At 43.2% G+C, this 19,318-nt stretch overlaps 1 protein-coding gene across 4 annotated transcripts in view; it reads right to left on the bottom strand.

The window, feature by feature from the left end:
* LOC126298804 (1-phosphatidylinositol 4,5-bisphosphate phosphodiesterase eta-2-like) overlaps window positions 1-19,318 on the bottom strand; it is a 428,484-nt gene that overhangs the window by 280,443 nt on the left and 128,723 nt on the right. The window contains exon 1 of one of the 4 annotated variants that reach the window (XM_049990268.1): window positions 19,264-19,316. The exons of 2 other annotated variants lie outside the window; for them this stretch is intronic. In XM_049990268.1, coding sequence (XP_049846225.1) covers window positions 19,264-19,288 — 25 coding nt within the window. In that variant the 5' untranslated portion in view covers window positions 19,289-19,316. Of the gene's footprint in view, window positions 1-19,263; window positions 19,317-19,318 lie in introns of those variants that run through there. One more of the 4 variants, XM_049990267.1, reaches the window with a different exon arrangement.

Here is a 19,318-nt window from a genome sequence, read left to right as displayed (position 1 = left end):
CTGATTGTAGGCGGAAAAGCCTCAAACACATCGTGCTCTACACGTACGAAGCGGCTGCTAACACGTAGCGGAGTACGTATGGCGAGCACATGCGGGTTTTCAGGTAAGAGAATTTCCTCCACAGGTCCGATAAGATGACTTCTACATCCACACAGAGAAGCATTCGTCGTAGCAGATCACACAAAAAGTGTGTCAATACAGAATTAGTTAACTGCAGGAGTGTCTATGGAAATGTCCCGCAACTAATCTCGCTTATAAACGGCAACAACGGCCACATAGTACTTGGGACAGAAACCTGGCTGACACCAGAGGTTAATAGCAACGAAATTATAAACTCCGACTCGAATGTTTATCGCGGAGGTGAAGGTGTATTTATAGCAATAAGAAATACGAAAATATCTATTAAAGTTAGTATATTCTCTGATGCCAAATAATTTCGGTGAAGTTAAGTGTTGAAGGTGGATCAAATATGGTCACTGGATGATTTTATAGATCTGTTGCCTCAGCAACAGTGGTGGCGGAATAGTTGAGGGGAGTCTTAGGGAATATTTCGCAGAAATTTTCTGGTGTGTTATACGACGGCCGTCTACGAAGTAAGTTCCGTTTCTATTTCCATCCGCGGCAGCGCTACGATCGCAGTTCCGAGCATGCGCGGCAGTTACTCTGACTCGAGGAGAAGACGTGTACGCCATTTTCAGATCGCTGCTGCCGACGTGTGCTTTGTAGTGCTTCTTTATAATGTCAGCCGTAATTGAAAATGCCGCCGCGCGGAGCAATTTCTTAATGGTCTCGCAATAACCACGTGCATTGATTGTTTGGCCTTGTGGTAAGAAATCAATCAGCAAAATGCCTTTTCTGTCCCAAGAAACGGTGCACGTGACTTTTCGAGGTGTCAAGATTTGCTTAGGCTCAACCTTCGCTGGGGATGAAGTGTGCCTCCATACCATTGATTGCCGTTTTGTTCAGGGGTGTCGTATGACACCCAAGTTTCATCTCCGGTGACTATCCGAGAAAGAAAACCATCGCTTTTTTCATTGTAGCGTCTCCAAAACTGAAGTGCACTGCCCATCCGTTGTTTTTGTGTTGTTCAGTAAGAATTTTGGGTAACCAACGTGAGAAAAGTTTTCGAAATTTCAGTTTTTCAATAACAATTTCATGAACTAGTGATCGTGAGATCTGCGGAACTTCCATAGCACAGGGCACTAAATATAAACTTCCGGGTGTGCTTAATCTTCTCTTCAGTTGTGTGAACCAGTTCATCAGTAACCACAGACGGGCGTCCACTTCGTTCTTCATCGTGCACTTGATCACGTTCTTCATTGAACAGTCTAACCCATCTTCTAACCATTGAATCACTCATAGCAGCCGGCCGCGGTGGTCTCGCGGTTCTAGGCGCACAGTCCGGAAACGTGCGACTGCTACGGTCGCAGGTTCGAATCCTGCCTCGGGCATGGATGTGTGTGATGTCCTTAGGTTAGTTAGGTTTAAGTAGTTCTAAGTTCTAGGGGACTGATGACCTAAGCAGTTCAGTCCCATAGTGCTCAGAGCCATTTGTTTCGCTCATAGCATTTTGTCCGTAAACCTCGCAGATTTGCTATGAATTTCCTATGGTTTAACTTTCTTTGCATTTAGAAAACGAATCACAGATCTGATTTCACAAGCGGCAGCATTTTCAATTACGGCTCACATTATAAAGAAGCACTACAAAGCACGCGTCGGCAGCAGCGATCTGAAAATGGCCTACGTATCTTCTTCTTGAGTCAGAGTAATTACCGCGCAAGCTCGGAACTGCGATCGTAGCGCTGCCGCGGACAGAAATAGAAACGGAACTTAATTTGTGGACGAGCCTCGTAGTTTTAGGTGAAGATTTTAATTTACCACCAGTAGACTGGGACAGGCAAGTGATTAGGACGGTTAGGAGGAACAGAGATTCGAGTGGAATTGTTCTAATTGTCTTATCAAAAATTATCTTGAGCAGTTAATCAGAAAACCTACTAGTGAAGAATACATCTTAGACCTGTTGGTCACAAACAGACCCAAACTTTTCGACTCAGCGTAGAACAGTTAATTTGTGATCATGAGGCTGTTGCAACATCACTGAACACGGCTGTATAAAGGAACAAAAAGAAAGCAGGAAGATCTTTCTGTTTAGCAAGAGCGACAAGAGACAGATTTCAGATTACGAAAATTTCCTGTCCAGCTCTATGCTGAGCATCAATGGTCAAAGTTGAGGAGTGTCGCACAACACGCTTTAGACAAGTATGTACGAAGCAGAATTCTGAGGGACGGAAAAGACCCACCGTGGTTTGACAACAGTGTTCTGGGACTACTACGATAACAAAGAGGGATTCACAGCAAATTTAAACGCAGCCAAAGCTTTACAGACATACAAAAACTAAACGAAGCTAAAATTAGCGTAGGGAAGGCTACGCGTGAAGCGTTCAATGAATACGAAAGTAAAACTTTGACGTTAAACTTGTTTTAATTTGCTGTTAGCAGATGTGGATGCTTTATATATTTTACTTAAATCTTAATGTTTGAGATAATCCAATGGTTTTGACTAGGCAACAAATTATTCATTTAAAATTTTCATCATATTAATTATTTGCTCTGTGTTAATTGTTATGTTTCCTTTATTGTGGGAACTGTTACTCCAGAAAGTAATAAAACTTTATGTGCATTAAAAACTGTGATATTTAATGTTAACTTAATGCATCTTTTCGTTTCCTAGTGTTGGCAAAAGACATTCCACTCAATCCAGATGCACCAGCTCATGACACTTTTGTTCATATCAAGAGAAAACTGTACATTTCGTGTGAAGTAAACATGCACAACAGGAAAAATATCGCCGCCCATAGTAGCCGCTTGGTTTGAGGCGTCATGTCACGAACTGCGCGGCCTCTCCCGCCGGAGGCTCGAGTCCTCCCTCGGGCATGAGTATATGTGTTGTTCTTAGCATAAGTTAGTTTCAGTAGTGTGTAAGTCTTGGGAGCTATGACCTAAGCAGTTTAGTCCCTTAGGAATAAGCTTCTTCAACAGCAGAACTGTTGCCCCAAACAGTGAAATAGTCATTTGAATCACGTGATAAAAGCTTTGCAGAAGGAGGAGTACAGAGATGATTGAAATTCTTATGGGTTTTGTACCTCATTATTATATACAATGCTTTAAAACATATAAACTATAAAACTGATGTTTTAGCCATATTGCAGTGGCCCTCTTCGGGCAAGACTGGTGATACTGGAGAAAAGGTTCCCCTATTTATTGCAAACTATTGGTGTCAGTACATCATATTTCTAGAACATTATTGCCCTAGAATTTAATAAGGTAGTCACTACGAGAGGCAAAGGGAAGAAAGGAGGCTATTTGTGGTCTATCTGGCTTGTCCATGACTGGCGCCCGTCTTAAAATCAGAGTTTGGATTCTGGTGGACATGTCTTCTTCCTGATGTGTGCGGAAGAACACTGACAGTTTCTATATTGCTGTTTATTAAAGCTGTTCCCAATGAGAGGCCACCAGGAAAGAAACATGCCCACCAGAATTCAAATGCTGATTTTCAGACAGGCACCAATCTTCGAAAAGCTGGATATCCGTGAATAGCCTCCTTGCTACCCTCTCCCCTAGTCATGACTAGCCTACTACATTTTAGGGCCAATAAAGTTTCAGTAATACACTCCTGGAAATTGAAATAAGAACACCGTGAATTCATTGTCCCAGGAAGGGGAAACTTTATTGACACATTCCTGGGGTCAGATACATCACATGATCACACTGACAGAACCACAGGCACATAGACACAGGCAACAGAGCATGCACAATGTCGGCACTAGTACAGTGTATATCCACCTTTCGCAGCAATGCAGGCTGCTATTCTCCCATGGAGACGATCGTAGAGATGCTGGATGTAGTCCTGTAGAACGGCTTGCCATGCCATTTCCACCTGGCGCCTCAGTTGGACCAGCGTTCGTGCTGGACGTGCAGACCGCGTGAGACGACGCTTCATCCAGTCCCAAACATGCTCAATGGGGGACAGATCCGGAGATCTTGCTGGCCAGGGTAGTTGACTTACACCTTCTAGAGCACGTTGGGTGGCACGGGATACATGCGGACGTGCATTGTCCTGTTGGAACAGCAAGTTCCCTTGCCGGTCTAGGAATGGTAGAATGATGGGTTCGATGACGGTTTGGATGTACCATGCACTATTCAGTGTCCCCTCGACGATCACCAGAGGTGTACGGCCAGTGTAGGAGATCGCTCCCCACACCATGATGCCGGCTGTTGGCCCTGTGTGCCTCGGTCGTATGCAGTCCTGATTGTGGCGCTCACCTGCGCGGCGCCAAACACGCATACGACCATCATTGGCACCAAGGCAGAAACGACTCTCATCGCTGAAGACGACACGTCTCCATTCGTCCCTCCATTCACCCTGTCGCGACACCACTGGAGGCGGGCTGCACGATGTTGGGGCGTGAGCGGAAGACGGCCTAACGGTGTGCGGGACCGTAGCCCAGCTTCATGGAGACGGTTGCGAATGGTCCTCTCCGATACCCCAGGAGCAACAGTGTCCCTAATTTGCTGGGAAGTGGCGGTTCGGTCCCCTACGGCACTGCGTAGGATCCTACGGTCTTGGCGTGCATCCGTGCGTCGCTGCGGTCCGGTCCCAGGTCGACGGGCACGTGCACCTTCCGCCGACCACTGGCGACAACATCGATATACTGTGGAGACCTCACGCCCCACGTGTTGAGCAATTCGGCGGTACGTCCACCCGGCCTCCCGCATGCCCACTATACGCCTCCGCTCAAAGTCCGTCAACTGCACATACGGTTCACGTCCACGCTGTCGCGGCATGCTACCAGTGTTAAAGACTGCGATGGAGCTCCGTATGCCTCGGCAAACTGGCTGACTGACACTGACGGCGGCGGTGCACAAATGCTGCGCAGCTAGCGCCATTCGACGGCCAACACCGCGGTTCCTGGTGTGTCCGCTGTGCCGTGCATGTGATCATTGCTTGACCAGCCCTCTCGCAGTGTCCGGAGCAAGTATGGTGGGTGTTCTTTTTTCCATTTCCAGGAGTGTATGATCTATTGACACTGATAGTTTGCAGCATATAGGGGTACCTTTCATCTGATATAACCATTCTTGCCCTGAGACAGATCGCTGTAATATAGCTGAAAAGTCAGTTTTATAGTTATTATGTTTTAAAGTATTTTATATTTTATGCTATGATGAGACACAACACCCATGAAGATTTTTAATATTCTTGACACCAGACGTGGAGGCCTACATACTTACGTCAAGAACTACATAGATACAGAGTATTCCAGTGATAAATAGTGTATCTAGTATAAATAAAGAGTTGTCACATCAGTTTGCCAACACGTTCTGTCTTTGTTAGAAAGTATGGGTCAGCCTTGAAGTCTTTTGCATCAATGTTTAACTTTTATTCTAGAAGAGCATATGACTAGTCTGGGTTATATCTGATACTTGCGATGTGGAGCACTTGGTTTCACAAGTAATGCAACTGGCATGGCCTTAGACTTCGTTTGGCTCTATGGTTAATGAAGTTATTTGTAAGTGTTTTTAACAAGACCCTATTTCTGAACTTGAGTGCCCACATGAGGCATCAAAGGTGTTTTGATAATGACTTGATACTGCAGTTTAGTATGGCCCATCCAGTGAGAATACTGAAAAATATTTACTCACGAGCAAAATTGAATGAAAATGCAGTAATCTAATTATCTTTGAGGGGCAGTGAACTAGATCGGTAATAAAGTGCAGTGGTTAATAAGTTGCAAGTTTGGTTTATTTGTGAAAGTGGAATAAAGATTTAATTTTGCACAGCACTGGAGTATTATTTTGTTGCATAAAACTGATCGTTTAAGTGTATAACCAATTTGTCGTTGAAATTCCTTTTTACAGATAGCATAATTGAATATGTGTGCACTAGTGATTATAATGGTAAGCTAAAATCTTGATTGAAGTATGTGATTCCGATTGCGTAAAAGTGTTAAATGGAATTGATAATGTTTAGAATGAGCTTAATATACTCAGAAGAGGAAAAATGTGTCAGGGAGACAAAGGCACGTTTCACTTGATAATGTTAGCTTTTGATTTTAGTGGTAATGTTTAACTGCACTTGAGCTCAATAAATAATTTTCACCCAGTATTGTGTTACGCTGACTAAAAAGCATCATTAAAGTGCTTAATTATGTAAATCGCACATTTTGGTAATGAAATGATCGGAAGAATCTTGTGCCGTTTGTACTGTTAGCTATTACAGCTGGACTTAAAACGACTAGTTGTTTTGCCACGTTGCAGTCAATGCGTAACGCATGAAATATCGCATCAGAAAATTAAGTTCTCAACTGTCTGATTATGAGTATTCCCCCACGAATGTATGTTGTGTCTAACTACATATTCAGGTGTCACTGTAAAGTCAGTGGCTAAGTAGAGAGCGCAAGTTTCACACATGGTTTTAAGAGAGAAAACCTTGTTTCGGTTTGAACAAGGTGGTGGACTGCCTTGCACTGTTCCCCGCGCGGGTAACGCCGTCTTCCTTTATTATAAGCTCCTTGGTGTCATCGCCTACTGCCTCAGACCTGCTGGAGGTCAACTGGTTCCACAAGCTGCTCGGCAACCTCTGCGAGTCAAATCGTGTCTTATTACGGGCCGTGACACACGCCTCTCTCCCACGAGTTTGGCAGAGCAACGCCTCCGAGGATTCCGCACACTCTACGTTTACTTGGGCTCCGAAAGCCGGCTCTCTGTAAACCGATTTCTTGGTTGACCGTAGAAACACTCCAATTTCTATTCTGAAAATATGGTTCTTGCAATAGGATTTTTCTTCTACAGTCGGTTTACGCTCCATATAAATGCCCTACCGTATTTCAATCGTGACTGGCTTGTCGGGTTACTACTAGGGATCTCTGCGTAACCTGGATGATGATCCGCAGTTGTCTGAACGTGCCGGACAAACATCGTCGTACTTGCTTCTTTGCGTAAATACAACATGGCGGCAATGAGACCACACTAGAACGAAAAGAAAATTTGTTCGATTATATGCCACATGAGCCCATTGCATCGGATGTTCCAGATTTGGTAGTTAACCTTCCATAATCAATATCAGAAACTGTGATATATCTGCTATATCAACTCAAAACTAAAATTGACAGGCTGATCAGAAAAATGATCCTGCTTTATTTGACTTATGCTTTACTTAAACATTCCCTGTCATTCGTTGTCGTGCAGAAGAACCTTTTGAGAATCAGTACAGCTAGAGAAATGGGGCACTACGTTAGTCGAATCTTTAACTATATGGCCGGCCGTTGTGGCAGCGCGGTTCTAGGCGCTACAGTCTGGAACCGCGTGACCGCTACGGTCGCAGGTTCGAATCCTGCCTCGGCCATGAGTGTGTGTGATGTCCTTAGGTTAGTTAGGTTCAAGTAGTTCTAAGTTCTAGGGGACTGATGGCCTCAGATGTTAGGTCCCATAGTACTCAGAGCCATTTATCCATTTTTTAAACTATATGCTATTCGTAAAATCAGTTGTTGTAACATTCAAGTAGTTCTAAGTTGTAGGGGACTGATGACCTCAGATGTTAGGTCCCATAGTACTCAGAGCCATTTATCCATTTTTTAAACTATATGCTATTCGTAAAATCAGTTGTTGTAAACAATAGAGATGCCTTTTGAGCAAAGTTGACATTGTTTGCTCAGACATGCCACCACGGTGTCCAGACATTTGCCACGCCGGACGTTTACCACGATTTTACCTGGTCCGAAAGGTTGGGTCGCTTGTCTCCCCCTCCCCCACCCCCTCCTCCACCACCTCCTCACCCGCCCGCCCAGTTTGCTTTCGAAGTTCCTAACGTCACCATCAGTATGGAAGTTATTGCAACGAACAAGGGCAGGCCTCCTGCTCATTTCAAAGGTGTAGTTACATGGCTATGCTTACGCCGAAAAGCGGATCATTGCAAGGGAAAGCCGCTTTCGAGGAACGGAGAAGTGTTGAACGTAATACAACATCTCTGTGGACCACCTGACGATGCGGCTCTGAAAGTGAGAAAGCAAGTGGAATGGGCGAAGAGGTCTCGAGAAGAAACTACACAGTTATCGGAGATATACGCGGATGAAATAGGAAATCTACGTAATAAAGTGTATGACTTTGTTGCACTGATGCCTAATTCAGAATGTATGAAGAGAACAATGCGTCGTCTATGGAGTCAAGAGCGGGGGAACCAACAAGAGCCTAAGAACTCTTATGGAATTGATCTTCATGAAGATCTATTGAAAATGGGAGATGGCAGTAGTTTTCTTCTGGAAGACGATAGATTAGAGGTGAGAATAATGATTTTTAATTGAAGCAAAGGAAAATAAAGTTTAAAAACATATTCCTATTTTTTTTATGGACGGAACATTTAAGAGATGCAGAAAGCAGTCTGCACTCATCTACACCATACAAGTAGACTTAGGAGGCCTGATTAAAGAAACAGACACTCTTTATACTGTATTTGCACTGATCCCTAATAAGAAGAAAAATGCATGTGTTCGTCTGTTTCATTTGATAAAACAGGCAGTCTCTGAGTGGTGTCCTAAACAAGTAAAGGTGGACTTTGAGGCAGCTGCGATATCGGCCATTCGTCAAGTTTTTCCCACAATTGAAATAAATGTAGTCTATTTACATATGAAGAAGAGTTTATGGAGAAGAACTCGAGTTCTCGGTCTAACTGAGGAGTACCGCCAGAACGAGGATTTAAGACTTCACGTCAGCATGTGTGCAGCGCTGGCAGCTGTAAAACCCGAGGAAGTAAGCAATGGGTGGATTGAGATTCATGCAGAAACTCCTGATAACGGGAGGTTCTCTCAATTTTTTGACTACTTTTTGGATAACTAGCTAGAGAATGAGGATATCGCAGTAGAAATGTGGGACTGTTACGGAAAAAGGCTGTTGAAGGGTGGCACAACAAAGTGAATAGTATTATTGGAAACCCTCACCCTAGAATCAACTATTTGGTGAAGTGCTTGACAATGGCAGCAGAGTTTACAAACTGCATGTACGTGAAACTGGAAATGAATCTTGAAGGTAAGAAGAGGAAGGAGAAATAGTTGAAGCTGGACGACAGGATTATGAAGAGCCTGGCAACATTAGACCTTGCTTGAAAGTCATTGCCAATATTCAGAAACTGGTCTAAAATACGTTAAAAATAATGTACTAAAAAGCTATGAAGACCACTGAGTCCTCGCAGATTAGTGAGATAAAATTATTAAAACATTAAAGCAGCATTATCGGAACTAATATTAAGTTGTAATTGTAAATAGAGCGTACATTAGTTCAGCGTGTTTAGGCTGATATTACACACGCCAGAATGGTAAATGTTCATTTATCATTTAGAGGGTCCAAATCCTGTGCAAAGTGTGATGCAAATCAGCCTTTAATGGAAAAATTAAAAAGTGTTTCAAGCCTCACAAAAGTATCCCTATTTTTGTCACGTTAAGATGACTTTTTTCTATCTTCCAATATTATGGCAATACTATTAAATAATTGTGAGTCCTAAAATTATTTTCTGAAGCTTCAGAATCGCAACTATCATCTAAAATATCATGGTTTGTTAAACTGATAGTATACACTTTTGTAAAAGAAAATGGGAACTGAACCTTTGAATTGCTCCTAAAGTTGAAATCCCAAAACTGATCTGATTCTATGCTTGACAATTTTGGCACCTCAAATGTTTTTTATTTAAGTTTAGCTGCAAAAATTTATGGTAGATGTAAATCTACTTAAGTACATTTAGATATAGTCCTTTAAAAATTAAAATTTCTTACTAAATTGTTGATTATCTTTAAACAGGTCAGTAAAAGCAAGGAGCTTACTACTGAAAATTAATTGTTACTAAAGAACATCAGAAACAAATGTATTAGACCTATTTTTCTTATACATTAGAGACTTATTGAAAAGATATTTGACCATTTCCCCTGTCACTGACAGTGTAATTTCAGTCGCTTTGCAACACCATGGATATCAACTTCTAAATTATGTTTGCAGCTGTTCTCATTTCGAATTCTGGAATATTTACTTCGTCTTCTTGGGTGACGGAATTTCGGAAAATGCGTTTACTAACTCCACTCTAGGGGCACTGTCAACAGTAACATTACCGTCGCTGTCGCGCAGTAAAGGTGCTTACTGAGCCTTTCCGCTGGTTTACTTAACATGTGACCAGTATCTCTTTGGATTTTCCGCCACATTTCTAGAGTTTCGTTGTGGAAACTATTAAATGCATCTCTCATTGAAATCCGCGCCAAATTTCGAGCATCAGTAAAACTGCACCAATCTTGGAGCTTTTGCGTCCATCTAAATTATACGTGCCTTTTGCGGTGCTCGTGCAACAGGTTTCTGTCGTGTTTTGTCTACCATGGGGGATCAGTTCCGTCTCTTATTAATTTATTTGGTATGAATATCTCGAGTGCTGTTGATACTATTTCTTTGAAATTAAGCCGCATATGGTCTTCACTTACATAGTTTGGAAGGATTGGAGACTGTCTCTTAGAAAGACGTCTACCGAATTTTTAGCTACTTTTATAAATAGATATATTTCACGTTTAGTTTTGGTGAATTTCTTTGTTACGGCATTGAGCCTCGCTACGACTGCGTGTTCACTAATCCCTGTATCCGTCGTGATGCTCAGGATTATTCCTGGCTAAGAGGTCCAGTGTGTTTTCGTAACCATTTACAATTTGAATGGCCTCGTCAACTAATTGTCAAGAATAAGCTTGAAAAAAGCATTTAGAACAGTTACGGAAGTTGTTTCCTATTTACATTAGGGTATGAAAATGTATTTTTGTCAACATGCGGAAGGTAGATTGAAGTCACTGCCAGCTATAATTGTATGAGTAGGGTACCTATTTGTGATGAGACTCAAGTTTTCTTTGAACTGTTCAGTAACTGTTTCATCTGAGACCAGGGGTCGGTAAAAGGAGCCAGTTATTAATTTACTCCGGTTGTCGAATATAACCTCTGTCCATACTAAATCACAGGAACTATCTGCTTCAAAGTCGATTGTGAGCTTACATTATTTTTCCTTAAGTTGTCCTTCTTGTTTCTGTTGTAGTGCAGATAATTACAATTACAGCTTTTCCCTCCAGATGTTTTCTCTGTGACCCTGTAAATACCGGAGCTAAACGATGTAGAACAACTACGTACGTTATAAGCGTAGCATTCTGTATTACTTCATTTCCTTATTTGTAACATTTTAAAATTGTAAGTCGACTTTAGATGACATGTCAATCATAGATGTTCTTACCTATATTTAGTGAGCGTGTTTTCAGTTATGTTTTGAACAATGTCCCGCTACACTTTATTAACTAATGTTTTTAGAGAGTAAATTGATATGGAGTATGTCGTTCTTCTTTTCGAACATTCACATACCCATTTATTCTTTCCTTATTGTCTTTTGGGTATGCAGTTGTAGTAATTAAAGTAGGCAAAAATGCAGAGATCAAAAAGAAATGATTAGCGTACATTCGCATTCTCGTTACATCGTTTCTTTTTTGTTGCTCCCATGGCGATGGACTGTTTCTATCGCAATCAGTAAGCGTGAAAGGAAGCTAACGTACAGACAGAGGAATCTATATTTATACCTGGCAGAACTAGTTACATACTGACATAATCGACGGTACTGCTTTTGTATCCAAAAAGTTATAAATATTTCGATTTCGGAAAAGAAGCTCTGTATTTGGCCAAGATGTCGAAGAAGAAGGTCCCTTACGTACTGGTTGTATCGAGTAAGATGTGGAGACGGCGGTGTGGAAGCGGACGGAGGTAGTACGAGGAAGGGAGTCCCTTACCTGAGGGATCGGTACTCAAGCTACCTGGCGAAGAGGCAACTGCGGCAAATGTCCGGCGTGGCAAATGTCCGGCATTCGCCACCACAGATATAAAAAATTACGAATGGAGTCCGTAAGTACTCCTTAAGCGGATACTGATATCACCATGAGCACATCTAAAGCAAAATACATATTTACATACTTTGTATCTGAAGTCATGCATTGTACACCAGCAGTTATGCTGCTACCGACTGTCAATGAGACAAGTTCTGCAAACGAAGCAAAATATTTCTTTCAGCAGGACATTGCAGTGAGTCCAAAAATATTCGTCTAGATGTATATCTTTTACAAAAGTAAGTCTGTGGCATGTGAACGGAAACGAATGTAAAATCTGAAGAGCCAATCTTGTGGAAACTACATCTGCAAATCATTTTTGATGAAAAACAAGGAACAAAAGACATTCACAGCGATAATAAGGCTAAAAAATGGAAAATTTCATACAAAAGCTACTTGAGAAACCACTCGTTCACCATACGAATACGTCTAAAATTCGCTGCCAGGCATATAACTTTAATGCAGACTCACGGCATACTCTAGCGTCAACCGTTCGCAACCACAATCTGCCACCTGTTTTGTTTTGAGCGGCGGCGGAACAGCGCATTTTGTAACATGGGCCGTAAGGGTAATGAGACGACAGTAACTGAAAAAACTTATTCTACTGTTGCATCATCACTGCAAATCCTCTTACGATATTGCTAAAGTAGTAGGTAGACCTAGATCGGCGGTTCGGACAACAACAGATCGCTTTTGTGTAACCAAAACATTGAGAAAACAGCCACGCACCGGACGCTCTCGTTCATTGACCGATGCAGGCATGAGGGTTATCGTGATGGAAATGAAGAAAAATCGTGAAATCAGCGCTCCTAAGTTTTTATAAAAAATCTATTGACTTTCGGGCAGAGCCCGTGCAGCCATCTCAATATTAATGTCAATAATGATGATAGGAAAGTAAGAACAACACAACACCCAGATCTCGACGCGACGCGGAGGAAAGCTCCTTATTTAGCTGGGGAGCTAGAATCGCGGAGCAAGAAGGTATGTGGGAGTATGTGGCAACTCAGAAATACCTGCAAGGAGTACGGATAAATGGCCGAGTAGCTCGCAAGAAATGTTGAGTCAGTGAACAGAATCGAAAGAAACGCCTTGACTGTATCCAGGAACATAGGTTCAAGAAGGAAGGAAGATTTCTGGAATACAGTTATATTTCTTTATGAAAGTAAGTATAACATATTCCGATCGGATGGCAGGTGAACTGTGTGACATTAGAAAAACTCGAAGATGCTGCCGCAGAACCTAGTTTTTTCAGTGAAACACGGTGGTGGTGGCTCCATGATGGTACTTCAGGTTTTGGAAAACTGCATTCTATAGAGGGTTCGATGGATCACAAAACGTATATCAACATTTTAAAGCAAAATCCAGAGGCTAGTGCCGAAAAATTATGTCTACAATTAGGTTTCAACAGAACAACAACGCAAAGCATACTCTAAGAAACACGAAGCTGTGGCTCCTATACAATCTACATCTACATCTACATCATACTCCACAGGCCACCTAATGATGTGTGACGGAAGGTACTTTCGGTACCACTATCTGATCCCTCCAACCCTGTTCCACTCGCGAATAGTGCGTGGAAAGAATGACTGTTGGTAAGCGTCTGTAGTGGCTCTAATTTCTCGAATTTTCTTCTTGTGGTCAATACGTGATATGTATGTGGGTGGAAGTAACATATTGTTTGACTCCTCCTGAAAAGTGCTGTCCCGAAATTTCAGTAGTAAATCTCTCCGTGGTGCACAACGCCTCTCTTGTAACGTCTGCCAGTGGAGTTTGTTTACGCTCTCTCGCCAGCTATACGATCCTGTGACGAAACGCGCCGCTCTTCGTTGGATCATCTCCTAGATGATAGGGATCCCAGATAGATGAACAATACTCAAGAATCTGGCGACTGGTTCAAATGGCTCTGAGCACTGTGCGACTTAACTTCTGAGGTCGTCAGTCGCCTAGAACTCTGAACTAATTAAACCTAACTAACCTAAGGACATCACACACATCCATACCCAAGGCAGGATTCGAACCTGCGACCGTAGTGTTCCCTCGACGCCAGACTGTAACGGCTAGAACCGCACGGCCACTCCGGCCGGTCTGGCGACTGGTACAGTCATTAAGAAATGTGAAATGCTACACACTTTTTTCGATAACAGAACATGATATCGATCTCTAGAACTTTTTTTTACAAGCTTTCAGATGTTGAAAAATCTATCCGAAAGTGTCATAATATCAAGGAGGTTTCCTATGTATTAATGACCGTTCCGCCTCTGTCTTCTGCTCCAGAGTTCTGCCAGGAATTTAATGTACACACAAGGAGCAACATCAACTTGACAGTCATCACCTATCTCTGTGAAAAATAGAGCGAAGCTCTCCATATACATACTGATGGTTCAAGAATCGCGTCAGAGGGTAACGTCGGATGTGTTTTCTTGTGTCTAAGAATTGGTCACTAGGGACAGTATAAGGTTCCATCGTTAGCCTTTTCTTACACAGCGGAAGCAGAGGCAATCACGAAGGCCATCAAATACCCTTTAGCTCAGAGCGACGAAAATATTTTGATTATTTCTGATTTAAAAAGCACTCTGTGCCATAGAGAAGAGGAACTGGGGAAAACACAGCAGTAAACTGGTTATCGATGTAGCTCACGAAAGAAAGGAATGCTCTCGAAGAAATAAACATACGAGGGTTGGAACGTTAATAGTGGAAACTATTTATTTACAGCTCGTACCAAATAGATACGTGTTTCAAAGTTTTACTGACCTTCAGAGTAGTCACCGGCATTGTGTATAACCCCCGTTACCAGCGATGTGGAAGTCATAAGATACTCTTTAGCAGTGCCAGTTGTGTTGACAGTTCGAGCGGCGCCGTCTATTGACCGACGAATTTGTAGCAGTTCTGAAGCGAATGCCATGGAGTGTTTCCTTCAGTTTAGAAATCGAGTTGAACTTACGAGGTCTTAAGTCAGGGGAGTGCAGTAAGTGGTATAGCACTTAGCAGTCCCATCAGTCAAACAAATCAGTAACAGCTTGCACTGTACGTGCTTGAGCATTGTCCTGCAAAATGATGTTCGGGTCCGGCAGAAAGTGCCATCACTTCTGTCTCTAAGCTGGTCGTAGGTTGTGTTCCAAAAATGAACAGTATAGAGACAGAAGTGATGACACTTCATCCAGCCAGATGCAGTCGTTTAAGAAACACGATATTTCGATAGTATACCTTGCCGTGTTCTTCATGTGATACCTGCACAGTGAGCTTGTTTACTACATCGCATCTGATTGATACGCTTATCGCTCCCCTCCTCTCCCCCCCTCCCCTCCCTTTCCCTCACTACCCAGCTGCAAGCCACACCGGGGTCGAGTGGTGGGGGGGGGGGGAGGGAGGGAGGGGGAAGCTGGGCATGAACTCCCTTCAGGACCCAGCACTCAGCCAACTGAAATCACGTCAGTCGAAAGCGACGTCCGCTACCCACGGAGGCAGCAGAAACACTGAGGGTTCGGCGGTAACGTCCCTCAACCACTTTTCCCGGCGCGGCGTGAGGCAGGGTTGTGAAGGAATGGCTAGGGAGGTATAAGATTATAAAGAAAGCGTGATGTACCAAAGGCGCTCATTGTGCAGGTTATCACCTGAAGATCACGGCAAAGCACACAGGCGAAATATCGTGTTTCGTAAACGACGTATCTTGCTGGACGCCCAAGATCATTACGAGACTTTGGTATTTTGTTTACTAAATAACAGTGCGGAAGATTTTTACTAACAAACTCAAGCTCCAGGCCGGCCGGAGTGGCCGTGCGGTTCTAGGCGCTACGGTCGCAGGTTCGAATCCTGCCTTAAGCATGGATGCCCTTAGGTTAGTTAGGTTTAATTAGTTCTAAGTTCTAGGCGACTGATGAGCTCAGAAGTTAAGTCGCATAGTGCTCAGAGCCATTTGAACCATTTTTCAAGCTTCAGAAATCTGTTTTAGAGGCTGCTGGAGAGAGCAGAGAGTAGGTGGAAACACACTACTTGGTTAGAGACCCGGGAAGAGCTGCTACGGGAGAGCTGTCCGTCTGTTCTGCAAGCAAGGCATTTGCCGCAGCCTCCAGGCCGAACACAGAGCGGACACAAGCGGAAGAGCATTCACAGAGAATTCGCCTGTGTACGCTTGCATTCTCTTGTACCCATGAACAAGCTTTTACACTGGAGGGAACGGAAGAGAACGTGAGACACCGGCCATAGCGCGTCAACCCGACGAAAGCTGAGTCGTTGTCTTTTGGTGATAATAACCATACCAAAGGTCACAGCCCTGACGAAAAACTTTGATATTCAAAGATTATTATTTTGCGTAGCAAGCCAGTGATTTCCAGAGATCACGGTGGTGAGCACACTGTTTTTTTTTTTTTACGAAGCGAGCATAGTAGCTCAGGAAAAGAATTTAGATGCCTAAATTTGAACGGAAGCATGAAATGCGTGATGGAGATGCACTTGACTCTGAATTGAAGCTCCAGTTTTGCTTGGAATTATTACAGAACTTTGCACATTAGTCGGTTCAAGATTTTCTCAATACAACTGAGATGAAAATTTGACAGCAGAAAACTAATTACTGAAGACCTATATTACCCGAAGGAGCGCTAGTATTAAAACTCTGGTTATTTGCAACTGGAGACATTATGTTTATATTGTTTAGTATCTCAATACCTGCTGTATCTAAGATAGGTCCTGATGTCTGCACTGATATATGCGAAGCATTTCAAGGATTTTATTAAAGTATCTATGAGGAAGATGATGACAATGAAATATGATTAATGTAATGTCACGTAGGCTACTTCATAAAATCTGCTACACACCATATCTCTCCTGCAAGTCGTCGGGCTCATTTTCTCTGGTTTTCCGGCAGATATTTGCAGTTTTTGGAACGTGTAGCTGGAGTCACCGTAAACAAATACTGCTGATCACTTCTTCCATCCGATTCCCAGCGCAGATGGAAAGCGTCGGTTTGTTTTACTTACCAAAAAAAAAAAAAAAAAAAAAATAAGTGGAATTTTACGTGACCTTTCGACAGAGAGGTTCCAAATTAGTCTTGTGTGATAGTCATTTTATGGCTGTGTAGTAACAAGGACAGTAAAACACAAAGAATAATGAGTACTTCAGCAGCGACAGACCGCCCTGGCCTGCGCTGACTGCTAACGCTATGCAGAAGTCGCCGCTTATTCTTTGTTTTTTACTGTTACTGTTAATACATGTTGATAATGGGAATAACGCTCTAGGACAATTTGGGACCGCTCTAACGAACGTGCACGTAAAATTTCACTTAGAACATCATTTTGTTTGCAATAGGAAACAAAAAGACGCTTCCTCTCGGCGCTGGACGTTCTCAAGAAAGACATGAGGGGCAGGATTTGTTTGGGCTGACTCCAGCTACACGCTGCAAAAATGAAACTGCAAATATCTGTTGAAACACCAGAGAAAATTCTCCTGAAGTTCGACCGGAGAGACAGCCGGTATAGTTAGTTAGTGGACAGACAGCTTGATCCAGGAAAAGCGATTTTCATTTTTCATCAATAATCTCATAGTTATACATCAGCCAAGAAATTATAGCCACCACGAACGTATGCAACGAGAATGATCAGCTCTTTCGTCTACTTTTAATTATAATCAGCATAAGAGATATATATTCGCATTTGTTAACGTTCAAGGTATTTACCGAGCGTTCCCGCTTGAAAAAAGCATGTAATTGATTTATTGTTTTTCTCACATAACAGTTAGAGCTTTAAGTGCTTCGGCAATTTTCTGCTAATCATATTTCTTTTCCTTTAGCATTTGTGGTGTGGATCTCTTGGATGCCACAAGCAGCTATAATGTCAACACTGAAGAGCCAAAGAAACTGGTACACCTGTCTAATATCGTGTAGGACCCCCGCGAGCACGCGGAAGTGCCGCAACACGACGTTGCAAGGACTCGACTAAAGTCTGAAGTAGTACTGGAGGGAATTGACACCATGAATCCTGCAGGGCTGTCCACAAATCCGTAAGAGTACGAAGGGGTGGAGATGTCTTTTCAACAGCACATTACAAGGCATCCCAGATACGTTCAGTAATGCTCATCTCTGGGGAGTCTGGTGGCCAGCGGAAGTGTTTAATCTCAGAAGAGTGTTGATGGAGCCACTCTGTAGCAATTCTGGACGTATGGAGTGTCGCATTGTCCTGCTGGAATTGTCCAAGTTCGTCAGAATTCACAATGGACATGAATGAATGCAGGTGATCAGACAGGATGCTTACGTACGTGTCAGCTGTCAGAGTCGTATCAAGACGTATCAGGGGTCCCATATCACTACAACTGCACACGCCCCACACCATTACAGAGCCTCCACCATCTTGAACAGTTTCCTGCTGACATGCAGGGTCCTGGATTCATGAGGTTGTCTCCATACCTGTACACGTCCATCCGCTCGATACAATTTGAAACGAGACTCGTCCTATCAGGCAACATGTTTCCAGTCTGCAACAATCAAATGTCGGTGTTGACGTGCCCAGGCGAGGTGTAAAGCTTTGGTCGCGCAGTCACCAAGGGTACACGAGTGGGCCTTCAGCTCCAAAAGCCAATATCAATTAATAGTTCGCCCGCTGACACTTGTTGAAGGCCCAGCATTGGAATCTGCACCAATTTACGGAGGGTTGCACATCTGTCATGTTGAACGAACCTCTTCAGTTGTCGTTGGTCCTGTTCTTGCAGGATCTTTCCCCGGCCGCAGCGATGCCGGAGATCTGATGTTTTGCCAGATTCCTGATATTCACGGTACACTCGTAAAATCGTCTACGGGAAAATCCCTACTTCATCGCTAGCTCGGAGATACTGTCCCATCTCTCGTGCACCGACTATAACACCACGTTCAAACTCACTTCAACCTTGATAATCTCCGATTGTAGCAGCAGTAACCGATCTAACAACTGCGCCAGACACCTGTTGTCTCACATAGGCGTTGCCGGCCACAGCACCGTATTCTGTCTGTTTACATGTCTCCGTATTTGAATTCGCATGCCTGTACCAGTTTCTTTGGCGCTCAAGTGTATATTCCTATATCACCAACATAACATCTTCAGACCACTCAGTCGCTGACGTATCTCATGTCAACAACTAAAGGTGTTCGTATTTCCGCAAACAAGACAGTAAACGAATGCACTCTGTACTGTTGGCGCTGAAGCAGAGAGAACACGACCTTTCAATGACTGTCACTGAAACACCGACAACCAGCGGAACACGAGCGAGCACCAGCGAATGCGAAACGAACATAACCGAACGTACACGTGAGATATTCTCGTACGCTTGTTTTCGTTGCGGTGTAAAGCGGTCTTCAGAATGACGAGAGTACCTGCAAGTGTGCGCCGCGGGATCATGCCGTGTGTCGCGTGGCCGGCTCCGAGCCA

Source organism: Schistocerca gregaria, chromosome X, assembly GCF_023897955.1.
Source record: "Schistocerca gregaria isolate iqSchGreg1 chromosome X, iqSchGreg1.2, whole genome shotgun sequence".
Classification (NCBI taxonomy): domain Eukaryota; kingdom Metazoa; phylum Arthropoda; class Insecta; order Orthoptera; family Acrididae; genus Schistocerca; species Schistocerca gregaria.
This window is presented reverse-complemented; position numbering and strand designations above follow the sequence as displayed.